Genomic DNA, 15,029 nt, shown 5'->3' on the forward strand with positions numbered 1-15,029 from the left:
CACGTGGCAAACTGGAACCTCTTTATGAGCTTCAGTTGCCATGATAGTCCAAAGCCAAGTCTCAGGCAGACCCAGGACCCATCCCTGTTGGATAATGAGAACTACGGTGAAAACCTCACTTTGCAATAAGGCTCCATGACAGAATTCCTTGAAACAAAAGCCCAATTAACTTGCTTTTAAATGATGTGATTTTTCCCCCCACCAACTTGTTACATACACAAGTTTTCAAGGTCACATCTATGACATGAAATGGGCCCACTAGACCAACAGATGCGGTCCAGTTGGTGTGGCTGCCTTACCACCAATCTACGGACGTGACAGTGCGGTGATCACCTTTCTCTTGGACGAGTGCCTGAGCCGTACTTTTCAACCTTACGGTAAGGACCAGTATCATACAGGTCATGAACTGAAGGACTAGGTATCTCGATGAAAGTTTTCCTTAATAGTTGCCATAAAGCCTATCTTCTAGCCATCCTAGGAAATTTGGATTTAGTTTCCTTATTCTCCTCCCCTGTCAAAAATATATTAATTTTGATCAATCACATTGGACCACTTTAGTTACATGACTGTGACCACAAAAAGCAACTGGAGCAAACAGATGAACAGCCCGTTAGAAAAACCAAAGGCTGGTGAATCCCCGTGGAGACTTCATAGTTCATCCCTCGAAGGTGCGGTGTCCAGGGAGGTTGGCGGTGGCAGGGCCTCTGTGTTCTTGGCGTTATGATGGATGTGACCTTGTTTCTGGGACTTCCAGGAATGTGTCCTGTCCCAGTCAGTGGCCACTGTCTCATTGTCCCAGATGGTTGAGGTCTCCGTGTCACTCAGATACCCCGGCTGGCCTGTGTAGTGTGTGGGGTAGATGAGCAAAGGTTCTGCGGAGAAGGCTTTCAAGTCCCTGGATTCATAATATTCCTTGTACTCAGCTCTGAAAACAAGAAGTACACAGGTGCGTGAGGGGGCAGGACATGTACAGAACGGGACAAGAGCGAGGGGCCCTGCTTGTTCTCTTAAATTGTCAGGGGTTCCTTTGATTCTTTTTTAAGTTGTGTCCTTTGTGGAAAACTTTATAAACATAATAAAGGATCTTTAGAAGCTTTCAGATGATCAAAACAAATATACACCAAAAAGGTCAGGCTATTTCTAATTGTATCTGGATAGACTACTTTAAAAGATGAATTTCGGGTCTTACTCTGTTGAGAGTTAAGCTCTGGTGGACTATAATAACACATACATGTGATCACTTTGTAGAAAATGTTCCTAGATCAGTCAATTAGACAGTTGGGTCTGGATGGCAGTGACGGGGTAAGGGAACTGGTGGAGGCGTGGAGGCATGCCAACTTGGCTTTGCATTCCAGCTCCCTGTCTCTAAACTTGAGGTCTGTCTTGACCTCCATCCCAGGGCTCCTGTGCAGCTTCTGCTCGGCTCCTAGGTCAGTGAGTGCGCTGTAGGTGTTAATGTCCTTTCTGTTAAGGAGATGCTGGTTGACCTCCATGTTTCTGCCAGGACACAGAGATCAAGTCAGTCTCTGACATGTTGCATAACAGAGGGCGAGGAGCTCCATGGTTACTGAGGACAGAAGACGAAATGAGCAAGGTGGACATCAGGAACTCTCAACCACTGAAATGAAGACCCCTTCATTTTAAGTGAGATGATCTTCCAGCAACTGAGAGAAGGAGCCGGGCTTAGAACCTGGTCTCCTGCTCCATCTGTCAATTTAGGAATCACTGATTGAGCAGCTACTATGTGTAGAGTTTGGTCGAAGGCTTTAAGGACACAGAGATGTAAGACTGTTCCTGCCTCACGGGCTCACAGATTACAGGGAGACTGACAAGTAAACCATCAATTGCGGTACCCTTTGATAAGTGCCAGGTCAGAGTGAACTCCTGGCTACAGAATCCCTGAGCAGTACACTGCTTTCTTCCATGGATACCCTTCTCAGAGGCCACCTCACTCTCCCTGAGCCTAACACACCTCTGTGACTACAGGTATTACAATGTGTCACGACAACTGTTCTTGGTCTGGGTTCCCGATAAGATTGTGAGCCGCTGCCTGGCCAACAGTACACACCATGGACTGAGAAATGAATGGACAAATTTGAGGTGCTTAGAAAGAAGACCTTCACCTTGAGGTGTACGAGTTTATGGAAATAAGATCAAAGACAAGGAGAGGACTGAGCAGATTATGTCCAGTTCAATTACACATTGGGTATTAAAGAGGACTCCCATGCAAAACTCACCATCTCTGCCTCATCTTCCCCATTTGTAAAGGGGATAATCGCTAGAGGCAGTCTCTATAGGTCGTGATTATGGAAAGGTCATTTAGGAAAGCAGTGCACCTTTAGAAAATATTGAGTACGGCCTGGAAACTGAGAGGGTAACGAACGAACAGGCTGTGCCCGCGGGACTGGCAGGCAGGTCAGGGTGACTCACACGGGATGCTTGTTGTACATGATCGGCAGGAACTCGTCCACTGGCAGCATCTTTCCAAAAGGATCAGCTCCAACCAGCTTTTGTGCTCCTCCCAGAGAGATGGCATAGCCCAGCGTCCAGTAGGAATAGTCAGCTTCCACCAGATTTACCACATCGGGCACTGCTTTCTCTGGCTCTTTCACCTGCATCCTCTTCCTACCAATATAACTAAAAGGAAATGGGTGGAAGAGAAAATTCCAATTTGAATACTACACAGCCATAAGAACGGAGCACAAACGTCTGAAAGCTGGGACCAACTGCGTCTTATATTAAGTGTATCATGTCACAACGCGCATCATGTCACCAACCATGACTGTCAGCTGTCATCAGTGGGGCCGTTTCCCTGGTCCATTTATCAGCAGCCAATCTACTCTTGCCTAGCAGACTGTGTTTAAGCCAGAAAGTTAAGATGTAGAGAGATTAAAAGATCTCGCAGATCTTTTCCAAAAGGTGGCATGGGATTTCCAGCTGTGTTTACAGAGGTTGGAAGGGGACAAAAAGAGCCAGATGTGAGAATCCTGAGTTTGTCATATTCAAGTCCCCAGAGGTTTAGCCTTCCATATTTTCTGCACAGCTCTCCAGATGCTGGTGGTAAACACAGGACAGAAAAGGCTGGGGAAAGAAACAATCTGCAGTAAGAGACCCAGGCACTCAAGGGGGTTCTTCCTCAGGAGAATGAATGACAATGCCTGCATGGCTTTCTCCCCGTCACACTCACCTAGCTCTACCCATGCTGTCTCCTGAGCGCTCGGTTCTGAGAAAGGCACCCAGGCATGTCCTGTCCTCCGCGAACAACTTCTGCAACACAAGATGTACCCTCGGCCATTTCCTCCTTCCCATCAGCCACTCATGGATCTGTGATTCATTACTTTTGTCTGGAACCTGTTTGTTTCCCACTTGCCTGGAGCAAGTTGAGGAGGTGCCTGCTTCCTGCCTGCTAGGGAAAGCTGACTTCCTCTATTTTGCCCTAAAACTCTCAACATTCCAGGGATGATTCTTGTCAAAACATCCCAGGATTTGTGGAACAAGTCAATGTTCACCTTCAGTTCTTCTGAGGACATCAAACATACATCCTCTCAGCCACTGTCTCTTCAGACTGAAGAGTCTGAATTTCTCACGTGTCATCAAGGGGAAGAGAAACTTCTACTGAGCACTGGAGATGTGGCTACAGTGACTGAGGAACTGAGTCTGTCCTCCATTTATTAATTTTACTTAATTTAAATTTTAAAATTGCAGATGTGTAAAATATTTTACACATTAGTAAATGTGTAACATTTACTACACAGAATTTATTGTTTCAAATAAAACAATTATTATTACTAAACAAAACTTACTCTTTGGTAGCACTACAGTTTACTTCATCAGGTGAAAACTCAGCATCAGGATTGAGAAGTTGTCGTAAGTGTAAAACTCACTGGATTTTGCAAAAGGTACGAGAAAGAATGTAGCCTAGCCCATTAATAGTTTTTAAATATTGATTACATGTTAAAATAATAGTTGGGTGTGTTGGGTTAGATAAAATGTATTATTAAAAGTTAATTTCACCTAATTTATTTTTACCTTCTTAATGTCATTCCTAGAACATTTTAAATGATACACGTGGCTCATGTTATATTTCTAATGGGCAGTGCTGCCCTGGGATGACTCCAATGGCTTATTCTAATCTTCTCATTTACTATTTCCTTTTTTCCTGGAGAAATGTAATATAGCAGCCATGGACAGCCTATCAGCTTTCACGTGTTGTGTTCAAGTAACATTTGTTTCTTATTCATTTTAGAAAGTGAGAGGTGAAAAATTTGAAACCACTATAACTCTTTAAGAGTACATAATAGATTTCAGTGGAATATTTTGACTTGAGAAGTCTGAGAAACTTAGAAAACATCTTCCCCCCCCCCCATTGTATTCTTCCAGCACAATCGTCCTTCTTTCTTGGATCTGTTGGTACTTTGTCCCAAGAAATACACCAACAAAACTACCAATGAGCAGGGCCGTGTGCCAGTTCTAAGCCTTGGACACCCTGAGTCGAGTCCTTAGCATGTGTCGTGTGAGGATAAAAGAGCTTCCAGGCTCCATGAGGCCTTCACCGCAGGCTGCAGAGCAGATTCAGAGAGGCTGAAGTGCGGTGACGTGTGGGTGACTACAGAACAACAGTGATCTTAAGGGACAGGCCAGAATTGAATCACGTGACTGCTCTCTGAGGAGAAGCCAGTCTCTTTTCACTTCAGAGCCCTGATTTCTGGGTCTATTTCCCACGGCTTAGTTGAGCCCTGACTATGTTTCTTTCGAGTTCGGCATGGTATGTTTTCTGAGAGAACAAGTATTCCACCTGGGCCCATCGTCAAGTTTCCCTCCAAGGAGGGGAGGAGTGGGGACAGCTTGTCTGCTGCAGCTGCTCCAAAGGAACACACTCTTGTTTGATGAACTTGCCTTTGACATGCAGCTGGGGAGCGAACATAATGCTTGGAACTTTCTGCCTCATTGGAGAGAAGTAAAGTGTCATTTTAGTTTAAAAAGAAAATGAGGGAAGGAGAGAGAGGCGAGAGAGAACTCAATTTGTGAGTTTAGCAGACAGCGAGCATTAACTCGGTGTCAGCTCCGAGCCAGCACTCGCTTGGGCCGCTTGGGTTTCCTGCCCCAGCCTCTGACCCTCCACCAAGCCCAGCTGACAGTGTTCCCACTGTTTGCACAGCTTCCCTTCCCAACTGGGGCACGCTCTCCCTGCCCAACCTCCCACAGCCTGAGAGGCTGGCGAGGGGACCTGCTGTCTGGGGAGCTGAGGCCCCCTTGAGTGAATGCCTTCCCGTCCACCTTCACAGCCTGTCCCTGCACCACGTTGCTTCACGGTGGGGTTTCTGCTGTGCTCCTAAACGAGTCGCCTGATCTGCAGGCAGACTCCAGGTCGCAAAGAATCTCCCACAGTTGCCTTCTCACCCTGCGGAACCCAGTGGCTATCCTCTGCTCACTTCTGGAGAGGACACCAGGTAAGCGGAAGCTCGAGCTCTGTCTCCCATCAGCGGGGCGGTGGGGCTTGCTGCCCCTTGGAAAGGACTGGGTGCTTCGCGCGCTCTCTGATAAGCTTGTCTTGTCACTCACATCAGTTCCCAATCCAGCTGAGCCTGGTCAATGTCATCCATCAGCTTCATCAGCTTCTTCTTAAACTCATGCTCAAAACGGACATCATCCTCAATAACAAGAGTCTTCTCCAGCTCTCGGTCAATTACCTGTGCAGGTCATCAGGGGGAAAACAGCCCATGAAAAGTCCCATCCCTATTTTTCCTGAGATACAGAAGTATTAAAACATTGGGAGTAGAGTAGCACAATCTGTAAGACGCATAACTGGGTTCTAAGTCCACGCCCGTCAACAGTAGAATGGACCGATAAACTGGGGTATATTCACAGTGATAGAAATGTATGATCCACAATGAAATGCAGTTTGTAGACGAAGCTCACAAATGTTGAGAGACTGTACCTACCACATATATGGTTCCAATCATATAAGAAAATGTACAAAAGTCGACAAAACTATTCTTGCTCTTGTTAAACGTCAGGATGGAGATTGCCCTTGGGGACAGATGACTGGAAGGAAATACGGAGGAATTGCTTCTGGGATACTGGCAATCTGTTTCTTGATCTGGGTGCTGGTTAATGTGGGTATATTATTCAGCTGGTGACCTGTATTTCATTGACCTGTATTTTATGATCTACATACTTTTATACATTATCTGTTATGTTTCATTTAAACCCCGCAAAATGGGCATAGACTGATCACAGAGCGGAGGCATTCAAAGGGCCTTCTTTAGGGACTTTCTCTTACGAGAATAGACCGTTAATCAAGAACCCCCCACTCCAGTACCACCCCATCAATGTCTAACCTGTGCGATACGGGTTCAAGGCCTGGCACTGCCACTTCCTGCCTGGATAACATATTTATTTCCTCTGGGTAAAATGGGCCCATTCCTCTCGACCCACCTCCCATGGCTTCTGTGCAACTTCCTGTGTGAAATCGCTTAATCAACGACATGCTAGATACATACAAGCCATTCGTACTAAGGATAAGAGAGGAGTGTGGCTGCCAGAACACGAGTATCTTCCCCTGTCATTATCCCAAGTAGCACCAAGGGTACACATCCTTATTTGTTGCCGGTCTTAAGTCAGAGGAAGACACGAGGCAACAGCATACTTCCAGGACAGTGACAGGTTCACCTGCAAAGTCCCACTTTCCTTCCTCCTTATTCCAAAACTGCATATCTAAACAAAGCATTATTTACCTCCTTCCAGACAGAGTAGTGGCTAAGAAAGCACCCGATTTCACCCCTGGTGAGAGGCCGGGAGGAGTAGGGATCTCGGTATCCAGGCAGCATTTCAATATTCAGGGCCTTCAGCTGGCTTGTGTTGAGCGCCCTGCACGACAGAGAACATGTCTGAAAATTAACAAGTTGAGATGTCCCCCTCACAGAAGGCAGAAAGAGAGCTCTGCAGATTCCCAGAGACTTTCTGCACATGGAGAAAAACGTCACAGGTTTCCCGTAATTCCTTAGGAATTCCTCAGCGTGTATGTGTCCCGGTAGCATTGTGAGGAAAACTGATGAACCCAGGCCGACTGTGGCAAGCATCTCATGCAACAGGCGACACAGACCGTTATGCATTTTTTCTATGTATTTTCTTCAGGTCACCCAAGTTTGGACAATTTGCTCTAAATCAGGCTCTGAATGCATTCCTTCCAATGCAGCACCCCAACCATTGCAAGAACGCCCGGAGATGGGAACATCGTTTCCGGCGTGAGCCTTCAGCGTAATGAAGACCAGAGATGGCTGGGTGGTGAGTGGATTTCAGGCCTGCTCAACACGGTGAAATTTACATCTGTCTCCATTTCTCCCAAAGCAGGTTGCACATGGCTGTTATAAAAGTGGGTTCGTATTCTAATGACTGTGGATTCCTCCCACCCAGAACTACTCTGTCAGAGAGGGCTCTTCAGCACTCCAACCGCACTGGCAAGGGTTCCAGAAAAAACCCGACTCACTTTCCATCCACGGCCTCCACAATCTTAACCTCAATCTCCTGCTCGTACAGGGTGCGTAACATCCGGTCTCGCCTGTCCTTTCTGCGTTTGAGGTTTATCATGAAAATCTAATGTGGGAAGAAAAGGCGAAGAGAAACACAGATCACCCAAGTCTTACTTGAGGCTGCTTGATAATTGAAGTAAATGTAGGGGCCAGAGTTTTAACGGTTTTGTTAGAATAAGGAGTGGTAACCATAGAGAAAACTGTGGTGAAGATTTGTTTATATTTCATATCAAGTCCAATGACATGAATCCAAACACAATTACTTTCAAAACTGAGCCATCTGCAATGACTTCACCCTCTCTTTGTTTCTCTGATGCTCGTTGATGAATGTGTTCGCCTTGCTCTTGAGACAGAAAGGTTGGAAGAGTTACTCTTCGGGAGGCCGAGGATGAATTAAACCCAAAGCATAAGCACTGAGGGGTAGGAGGCAGTCTGGCAAGTGGTTCAATTTATTTGCAGACCCGAGTTTACATCCTGATGGTTATTTACTAGTGTTTTGTTTGCCTTGGACCAGTTCCTATGCCTTAGTTTCCACTGTAGATAAATTTCAAGTCATTCAAAGAATAAGGAACAGCTAGTCTTCACACATTCATTTTATTTCCAAAGGTTCCAAACTGAACTATCAAAGCCTCAATTTTAGTAGCTTTTTTTTGCCAGACTTCAAGTCCCTTAGAGGCCAAGGAATTTTTCTGAAAGAAGTAAAGAGAAGGGGCTCTGCCCTAGGGGGTAGCCCTTTGAGGAGAGGGAAGGGAGAAATGGAACGGCCTCATTTCCACGTCCTGTGTATCTGTAGGAAACGCTATAGCGAGGACCCCTACAGGGCCATGAAGTCCCAAACAAGGTGCGTTCAGATTTCCTCCCACGAGGGCTGGGTCCACCAGGAGTAGCTCACTTTTGCCCCTCCATTCCTGATGGTTTCACCAAACACGTACATATCGTGAGGCCACGACAAGGCCTTACAGGTAATGAGGCTGACCTGACTATTCCCAGAGTTAAGGAGCCACAGAAATACCTGAAGCCCTACAAATGCTATTACAGGCCAATTAGTATTTTAATAAGGTCTTTTTGCTACAAGCAGTAATACACTCACTTTGAATATTAAACGATTCCTCCCAGAGAGGGAAACTTCAGCTGCTAGAAACAAGGGTACATAGCATGGGAAAGGAGACACCTACAGGGGTAAGTCAGGTGATGTCAGTTTTATCCCGACTAACCATCTAGGTGACTGTTAGGAAGACATGTAATGATTCAAGGTCCAGACCCTTGTTTATAAAAAGAGGGAGTTGAACAAACGCCTGTCAAGTACAGTACAGATGAAACTTCTATGATATGTGGCTTATGATAAAGTTTGCTTTATGCTATGTCCAGAATAAAGAAGAAACTATGTCTTGTAACCATCCTGGAGTTCAGACTATACTGGGTTAAGCTTTGGTTCACAGGATCATTCTCAATGTGATCTCAATAAGCTATATGTTTTACTGGGACCAAAAGCTGCCTTAACTAAAATGTTGCAAAATATTCTCACTTTCATCTATTTATAAAGCTCTGGACAAAGACACTGATGAGGGAGTAAGATGTCCTCTGTGAAAAAAGATCATCCACCCGGTTTAGGGCAAAGTGGGTTAGGTGCACTATGATTTCATTACCTCCTTCGTTTACCTAAGTGGGTAAATGTTTTGAAAAAAACATAATTTGTGTGATGAGTCTATCTGCCTTGTTCCTTGGGATTTTGTAACTTAATGGGTAGTGTTCTTTTATATTTCATTTTCTTCCTGTTTAGACTCACAGTGCGATGGGCATATTCCATCCCCCAATTTTACAGACAGGGGCAGGGCATTGCTCGTGTGTACACAGGGAGCTACCTGGGGTCACTCCAGGAGAGCAAACACAAAACATTAACAGAAATACAGCAAAAAAAAAAAAAAAAAAAGTCCCCTCACACCAGAGACCTCCAGCCTGGGATGACTTTAGTAAATAACAATCCTGTCCCAGTTCCTGCAAGGACAAGTGCAATAAAAACTGTAGCCACGAAGGGAAAACACAGACGGCTCGCTCACATTTTGTGAACAGTAAACAGAGAAAGAGCCACACAGCGCAGTGCAGCCCAGACACCACCACGAAGGTCAGGGAGGACTGGGCAGGTTGGAAAGGCCCCTGAAAACCTTTTTTTCCACCCTCCTCTCTCTGCTCCAGACAGAGCGGTGAATGTCCCAGGCTCAGGAGAGTAACCACTGAGGCTGTGTCACTCCCGAGAGTTGGCCCTTTTTCGGAAGTCTTGTAGGAATGGCTCCATCCTCACACCCACGTCCAAATGGGAGACCACAGCTAGTAGGTCCTGGTTTTGTCCCATTTTATTGGCTTCAGTTTCGTCCTCCTGGGAATGTGTTTATAGAAGGAAAAATGAATATATGTTCTCTTGGGTTCTTTTCCCTACACAACTCGGCTGCTGAGAGCGCAGGGCAAGGAAAGCTACAGCAGTACCCGTTAGCCTGTCTAGTGCATGTTCTGCAGCCCTGATCATTTCTAAAAAACTGTTTATACTTCAGTCTAATTCCTCTCCCCCAAACATAAAATCATCTCTTTTCATTCTGCCCTTTGTGGACACAGCTTCATAGCTGCTCACGCTTTTCTGCTTAATAGTCATGAAACACTCCTTCCCATTCTGGAAGTCCAGCTCCAAGTCAATGTTACAGACAAACTCCCAATTCGCAGTTCCAGCAGCTCTTGAAGATAGCTGTACTTTGGCGACGGGCATTATATGGTACAGGGTGATAAACAAGGCATTTTCTTTCAACAAAGCACTAACAAACAGTGAGCACAGAGCACCAAGCATGGCCTATAACATGTCCAGAATCCACGAAAAAGTCTGTCTTGGGTTGCGGGTTCCTGAGGCCCTGTCGCAGCCTCTAGCCCACCAAGCTCCTCAGTACTGACCAGCAGCTACAGGACATGAGGCACCATGAGGGATTCAGAGACTTGGAGTCACGGTTCTGGCCTTGCCACCTGTCAGATATGTTGTACACGTTACCAAGAGCGGCATCTTCTTAAAGTTCTGCCTCATTTTTTATACAACCGAAAGTCAATAATAAATATGGTCCTCAGAGAGCTATTATGAAGTTCTTGCCTGCTGAAAGGCAGAATTTTGAAACAGGTTTCTTTTTTTCTCTTTTTCTTTGTCCTTTCAATGCTGCCCCCCAACCTTTTTCCACAGGAGAACAGCAGAGAGAACGTAAAGCACAGAGTGTTCCAGAACAGTTTCCACCCATTCAGAATAAAGTTAAAATCCTCTGATACCAAAAATATATATCCTCCTTACCTTACCCTTGAATCTGGATAAAAAGGTTGATAAAATTTGGGAATATTTTAGAAACAATATGAAATTGACTTTCACTACCAAATAGTAACTTCTCTCTGACACAATAATTAATTCACTTTTACCATGATGCTCCTTTTTTTAAGATACGTGAGAAGCAGCAAACATGAGTAGTTTTCCCCAAGAGCCTAGTGCCTTTCCACCAGTCGTGCTGGCTCTCGGACGTACCCAGGCTTGCATTCCAATATAACCATGGAAACATGCTGTACACATGCACACGCGTGAACGTGCACACACACACAGACACCTTTCCTACCTCATCAAATCCCATCTTGTCTGGATATTTAGGGACCACTGAGACAAACTGCGAGGGTTCCATTGGAGGACGGTCAACTGGAAGACACAAGAAACAGGCAGAGTGCTTTGTTAGTGAGAGTCAGCGCCGAATTCCATCCACACGCCTGATCCCGGGGAACACAATCTCGGTGTCCAGGGCAGGAAAGCTGCACAGCACCTCTCCAGGACTGAGTGGCTCCACGAGAACCCTGATGGTCAGGGTGCTGGTGTCGAGGGCACTCGTTTACATGCAGATGGTAGTATTTGCTCCAGTTCCCATAAGACTTAATCGTAAGAGCATTTGGAAAGTAGTTTAGGGCCATGGTTAAGGGCCAGGGCTTTGCAGTCAGAGAACCTGGGTCCAGATTTGGGGCTGTGAAGGTCTGGCCCAGTTAGGTGACCTCTCTCAGCCTGTTTCTTCCTGTGTAGAGTCGGGATGATGAAAGTGTACCTTCTAGGATGTTATACAATTTAAATGATACCTGCATACAAAGCACTCACCACAGTAAATAAACATAGTTAATTGCTCAATAACTCTTAGCTGCCACTGGGTGGCCGGTGATGAAAGAGCTCAGAAACAGGCTGGTGGTTTTCTGAATAATGCTTTTTTCTATACGGTTACAATGGTCAAAGTCTAGGACTATTTTTATCCCATCCAGGCAGGGTTAGCTACAGGTACACAAAAGGTCCTTCACTTGAACACAAAATCAGCTCAGAGGGCCAGCCCATGTCCCGAAACTTGGTACAGGGCTACCAAGGAAGTTTCCAGATGTGAGGGACATCATATCTTAAGAGGTAAAATTTTATTTATTTGATACCCAACAAAAGCTTTCTTTACAAACTGTGTATTTGGAAAGGTTGGTAGTAGCACTGTTGATTTAAAAAACCCAGAGCAGGTCTTGAAGATGTCTTGTATTGTACAAATTCAAAGTACTCAGATGGCTTTTCTTAAAGAGATAATCCAAAGAAAACCTGAAATGAAAGTTAGTAACTGTGTTGCTTGAAGAGCGATGGGTAATGGCCATTACTAGTGTTCACCAATATCCATCCTCATCTATTCCAGATACCTGGAGGAATACAGTTCTTCGCCCTTGAAGTTAATCCTAGCCGCCTGAATTGCTGCCGCTCCACTCAGCAAACCCTCCTCCTACCCCATCACGGTGATCATAGTAGCGTCCGACAGACAATTAAGTTTGCGAACTTTCCACCACACGCTTACATGGTGGAAAGTTCGCAAACTTAATTGTCTGACCTTTTCGTACGTTCATATAGAGAAGCTACAAACTGGAAGCAACCCAAAATAATGTGCCAACATACGGAGGGCGCTGCCCAGGAAAGACACCAGGACCACCGCAGACTTTGCATAATAAGCCATCGTTGTATGAAGCCAAGGAGATTTGGGCACCGTGTGATCCACCAGCAGAACTTCACTCATCCAGACTGAGATACTGACCAAAAGGTGTGATTAACTTACCCTTCCCTGGCATCGTAAAGAGACACGGCGATAATCCAGTTCCACTTGTGATCAAATGATGTGACGTTCTAGAAGGTAGTGAGACAGCTTTCCTACGCCAAACACACGAGCTGGGCTCATCATTTCAACTCCGACCCTCACAGGTCCATTTCTGTGAGTACACAGTGCCTGTGTTTCTGTTTCCATCAGCAGCCCAGAATGTTTGGATCTTTTTTGATCCACTCCACTCCTCATTAGTTTCTTTTAACATCAACAAATATTTATTGAGGGTCCACGGTGTACAGAGTGCGGTTTTTAAGAAAAAGAAACTTAACATACAAACTCCTCCCTGTTCATGTTGTTTGAGGAGCTGTCTAGCTCTCCCTCCATGGGCCTTAGACCTGGGAGGGGGTTATCTTCTGAATTACCCTTTCCACGCTTATAGCCTGTGTTTGGTAGTCACATGGTCTGTGTGGCTTGAACATTTCAGCCAAAGAGACTGCTTTGAGCCACTTTGTTCCATCAAACACGGGTAGTCATTGTGTACACAGGACAAGTATCCCAAAAAAGCCCAATGTGGCTGGCTCATGAAAACCACCATTGAGCAAAAATATAAGCAATATGCCTGGGATTTGCCACTGAAGATAGAGCTAAGCCATAGAGGAAAACAGGAACTAATACGAGTTAGACCTAAGAAACTTACTCTGTGGGAAGAAGGCATGTGTCTTTGTTGACATCAGACTCGAAAGTAGGTATGTTCCATCTTCTCTTTGGGGTCATTTCTGACTCCATCATGAATAATGTATTCAATCCCTCATTGAATCCTTCCTTATACATAGGCCCTCCCTGTATCACCACTTGGGACAACGTGCTTCATTGGCTCCTGGATAGTTTCAAGATCTACGAATAATAATGGCTATTGTTATAGAGTTATTACTCACTGAACTCTGGGCTACACTCTTTTTTTAAAAAAAATCTTTACATGTCTTTGTTTTAAAGATTTTTATTAAAAATATAGTTAACATACAACATTATATTAGTTTCAAGGGTATACCATAGTTATTCAAGATTTATACACCTGAAGAAATGATCACCAAGATAAGTCCAGCAAAAATCTGACACTGAATTACTACATTATCACAATCTTATTGACTATTTTCCCCTATGCTGTATATTACATCCCCGTGAGTTACTTGTTTTATACCTGGGAATTTGGACCTCTTTTTTCCCTTCACCTTTCCCCCCTTTTTAATTTTTCAATTACAGTTGACATTTTATAAAATTTCAGGTGTACAGCATAGTGGTTAGACATTTATATGATTTAAGAAGTGATCCCCCTGACTACATAGTTGTTACCATGTCATTGACTATATTCCCTATGCTTTACTTTACATCCCCATAACTATTTTGTAACTACCAACTTGTCCCTTCACGTCTTTCACTGTGCCCCAAAAGCCTCTCATTAATCACTCCAACAAATATAGTACCCATTCGACATCATACATAGTTATTACAATATTATTAACTATATTCCTTATCCTATAACCAACAACCCCATGACTACTTTGTAGCAACCGATTTGTACTTCTTAATCCCTTCCCTTTTTCACCCGTTCCCCAAACCCCTCCTGTCTGGCAGCCGTCAAAATGTTCTCTGTATTTATGGGTTTGTTTCTGTTTTCTTTGTTTCTTTATTTTGTTCTTAGCTTCCACATTAAGTGAAATCACATTGCATCTGTCTCTCACTGTCTGACATACTTCACGCAGCACCATACCCTCCAGGTCCACTCATGCTGCCGCAGATGGCAAGATCCGATTCCCTTCCATGGCCGAGCAATTTTCCATTGTATATATGTACCACCTCCTCTTTATCCATTCATCAGTCAACGGACACCCAGGCTGCCTCCACATCTTGGCCATTGTAAACAATGCTGCAGTGAACATACGGACGCACACGTCTCCTCGAAGTAGTGTTTTGCATTTCTTCAGATAAATACCCTGAGGTGGGATTACTGGGTCCTTCTTTGTCTCTTGTCATAACCTTTGTTTTAAAGTCTATTTTGTCTGATATAAGCACTGCTACCCCAGTTTTTCTCTTTTTTTTTTTCTTTTTCGTTTCCATTTTTTCCACAGACGAACCTCCGAGGCTGAGATATCCCTCCTAGTTCTCAACAGCCACGTGGAGGTTTGGTGCCAGCACATTTCGAGTCTCTGCCCATCCTACCAGTCTCGATGTGGATTCTTCTTTATGTCCTTAGTTATAAAACTTCTATTCAGGAAGACTTCAGATGGTTCTCCAGATTGATTTTTCTATAATTTAGTTGTAATTTTAATGTGTTCACAGAAGGAAGCAGGCGTAGTGTTTATCTGCTCCGCCATCTTGGATCTCCTGGGCT

The 15,029-nt window shown here is 44.7% G+C and overlaps 1 protein-coding gene across 3 annotated transcripts in view; it reads right to left on the reverse strand.

Moving 5' to 3' along the window:
* Positions 1-109: 109 nt before the first annotated feature.
* The window catches only part of COLGALT2 (collagen beta(1-O)galactosyltransferase 2), an 86,546-nt gene continuing 71,626 nt past the window's right edge, over positions 110-15,029 (reverse strand). The window contains exons 7-12 of one of the 3 annotated variants that reach the window (XM_033092755.1): positions 11,162-11,238; positions 7,490-7,596; positions 6,738-6,870; positions 5,563-5,690; positions 2,431-2,637; positions 110-925 (exon numbers count right to left, since the gene is read on the reverse strand). In XM_033092755.1, the coding sequence (XP_032948646.1) occupies positions 649-925; positions 2,431-2,637; positions 5,563-5,690; positions 6,738-6,870; positions 7,490-7,596; positions 11,162-11,238 (929 nt within the window). In that variant the 3' untranslated portion in view covers positions 110-648. The remainder of the gene's footprint in view (positions 926-2,430; positions 2,638-5,562; positions 5,691-6,737; positions 6,871-7,489; positions 7,597-11,161; positions 11,239-15,029) is intronic. The other 2 variants (XM_033092753.1, XM_033092754.1) reach the window with 2 other exon arrangements.

Source organism: Rhinolophus ferrumequinum, chromosome 22, assembly GCF_004115265.2.
Source record: "Rhinolophus ferrumequinum isolate MPI-CBG mRhiFer1 chromosome 22, mRhiFer1_v1.p, whole genome shotgun sequence".
In the NCBI taxonomy this organism is placed as follows: Eukaryota; Metazoa; Chordata; class Mammalia; order Chiroptera; family Rhinolophidae; genus Rhinolophus; species Rhinolophus ferrumequinum.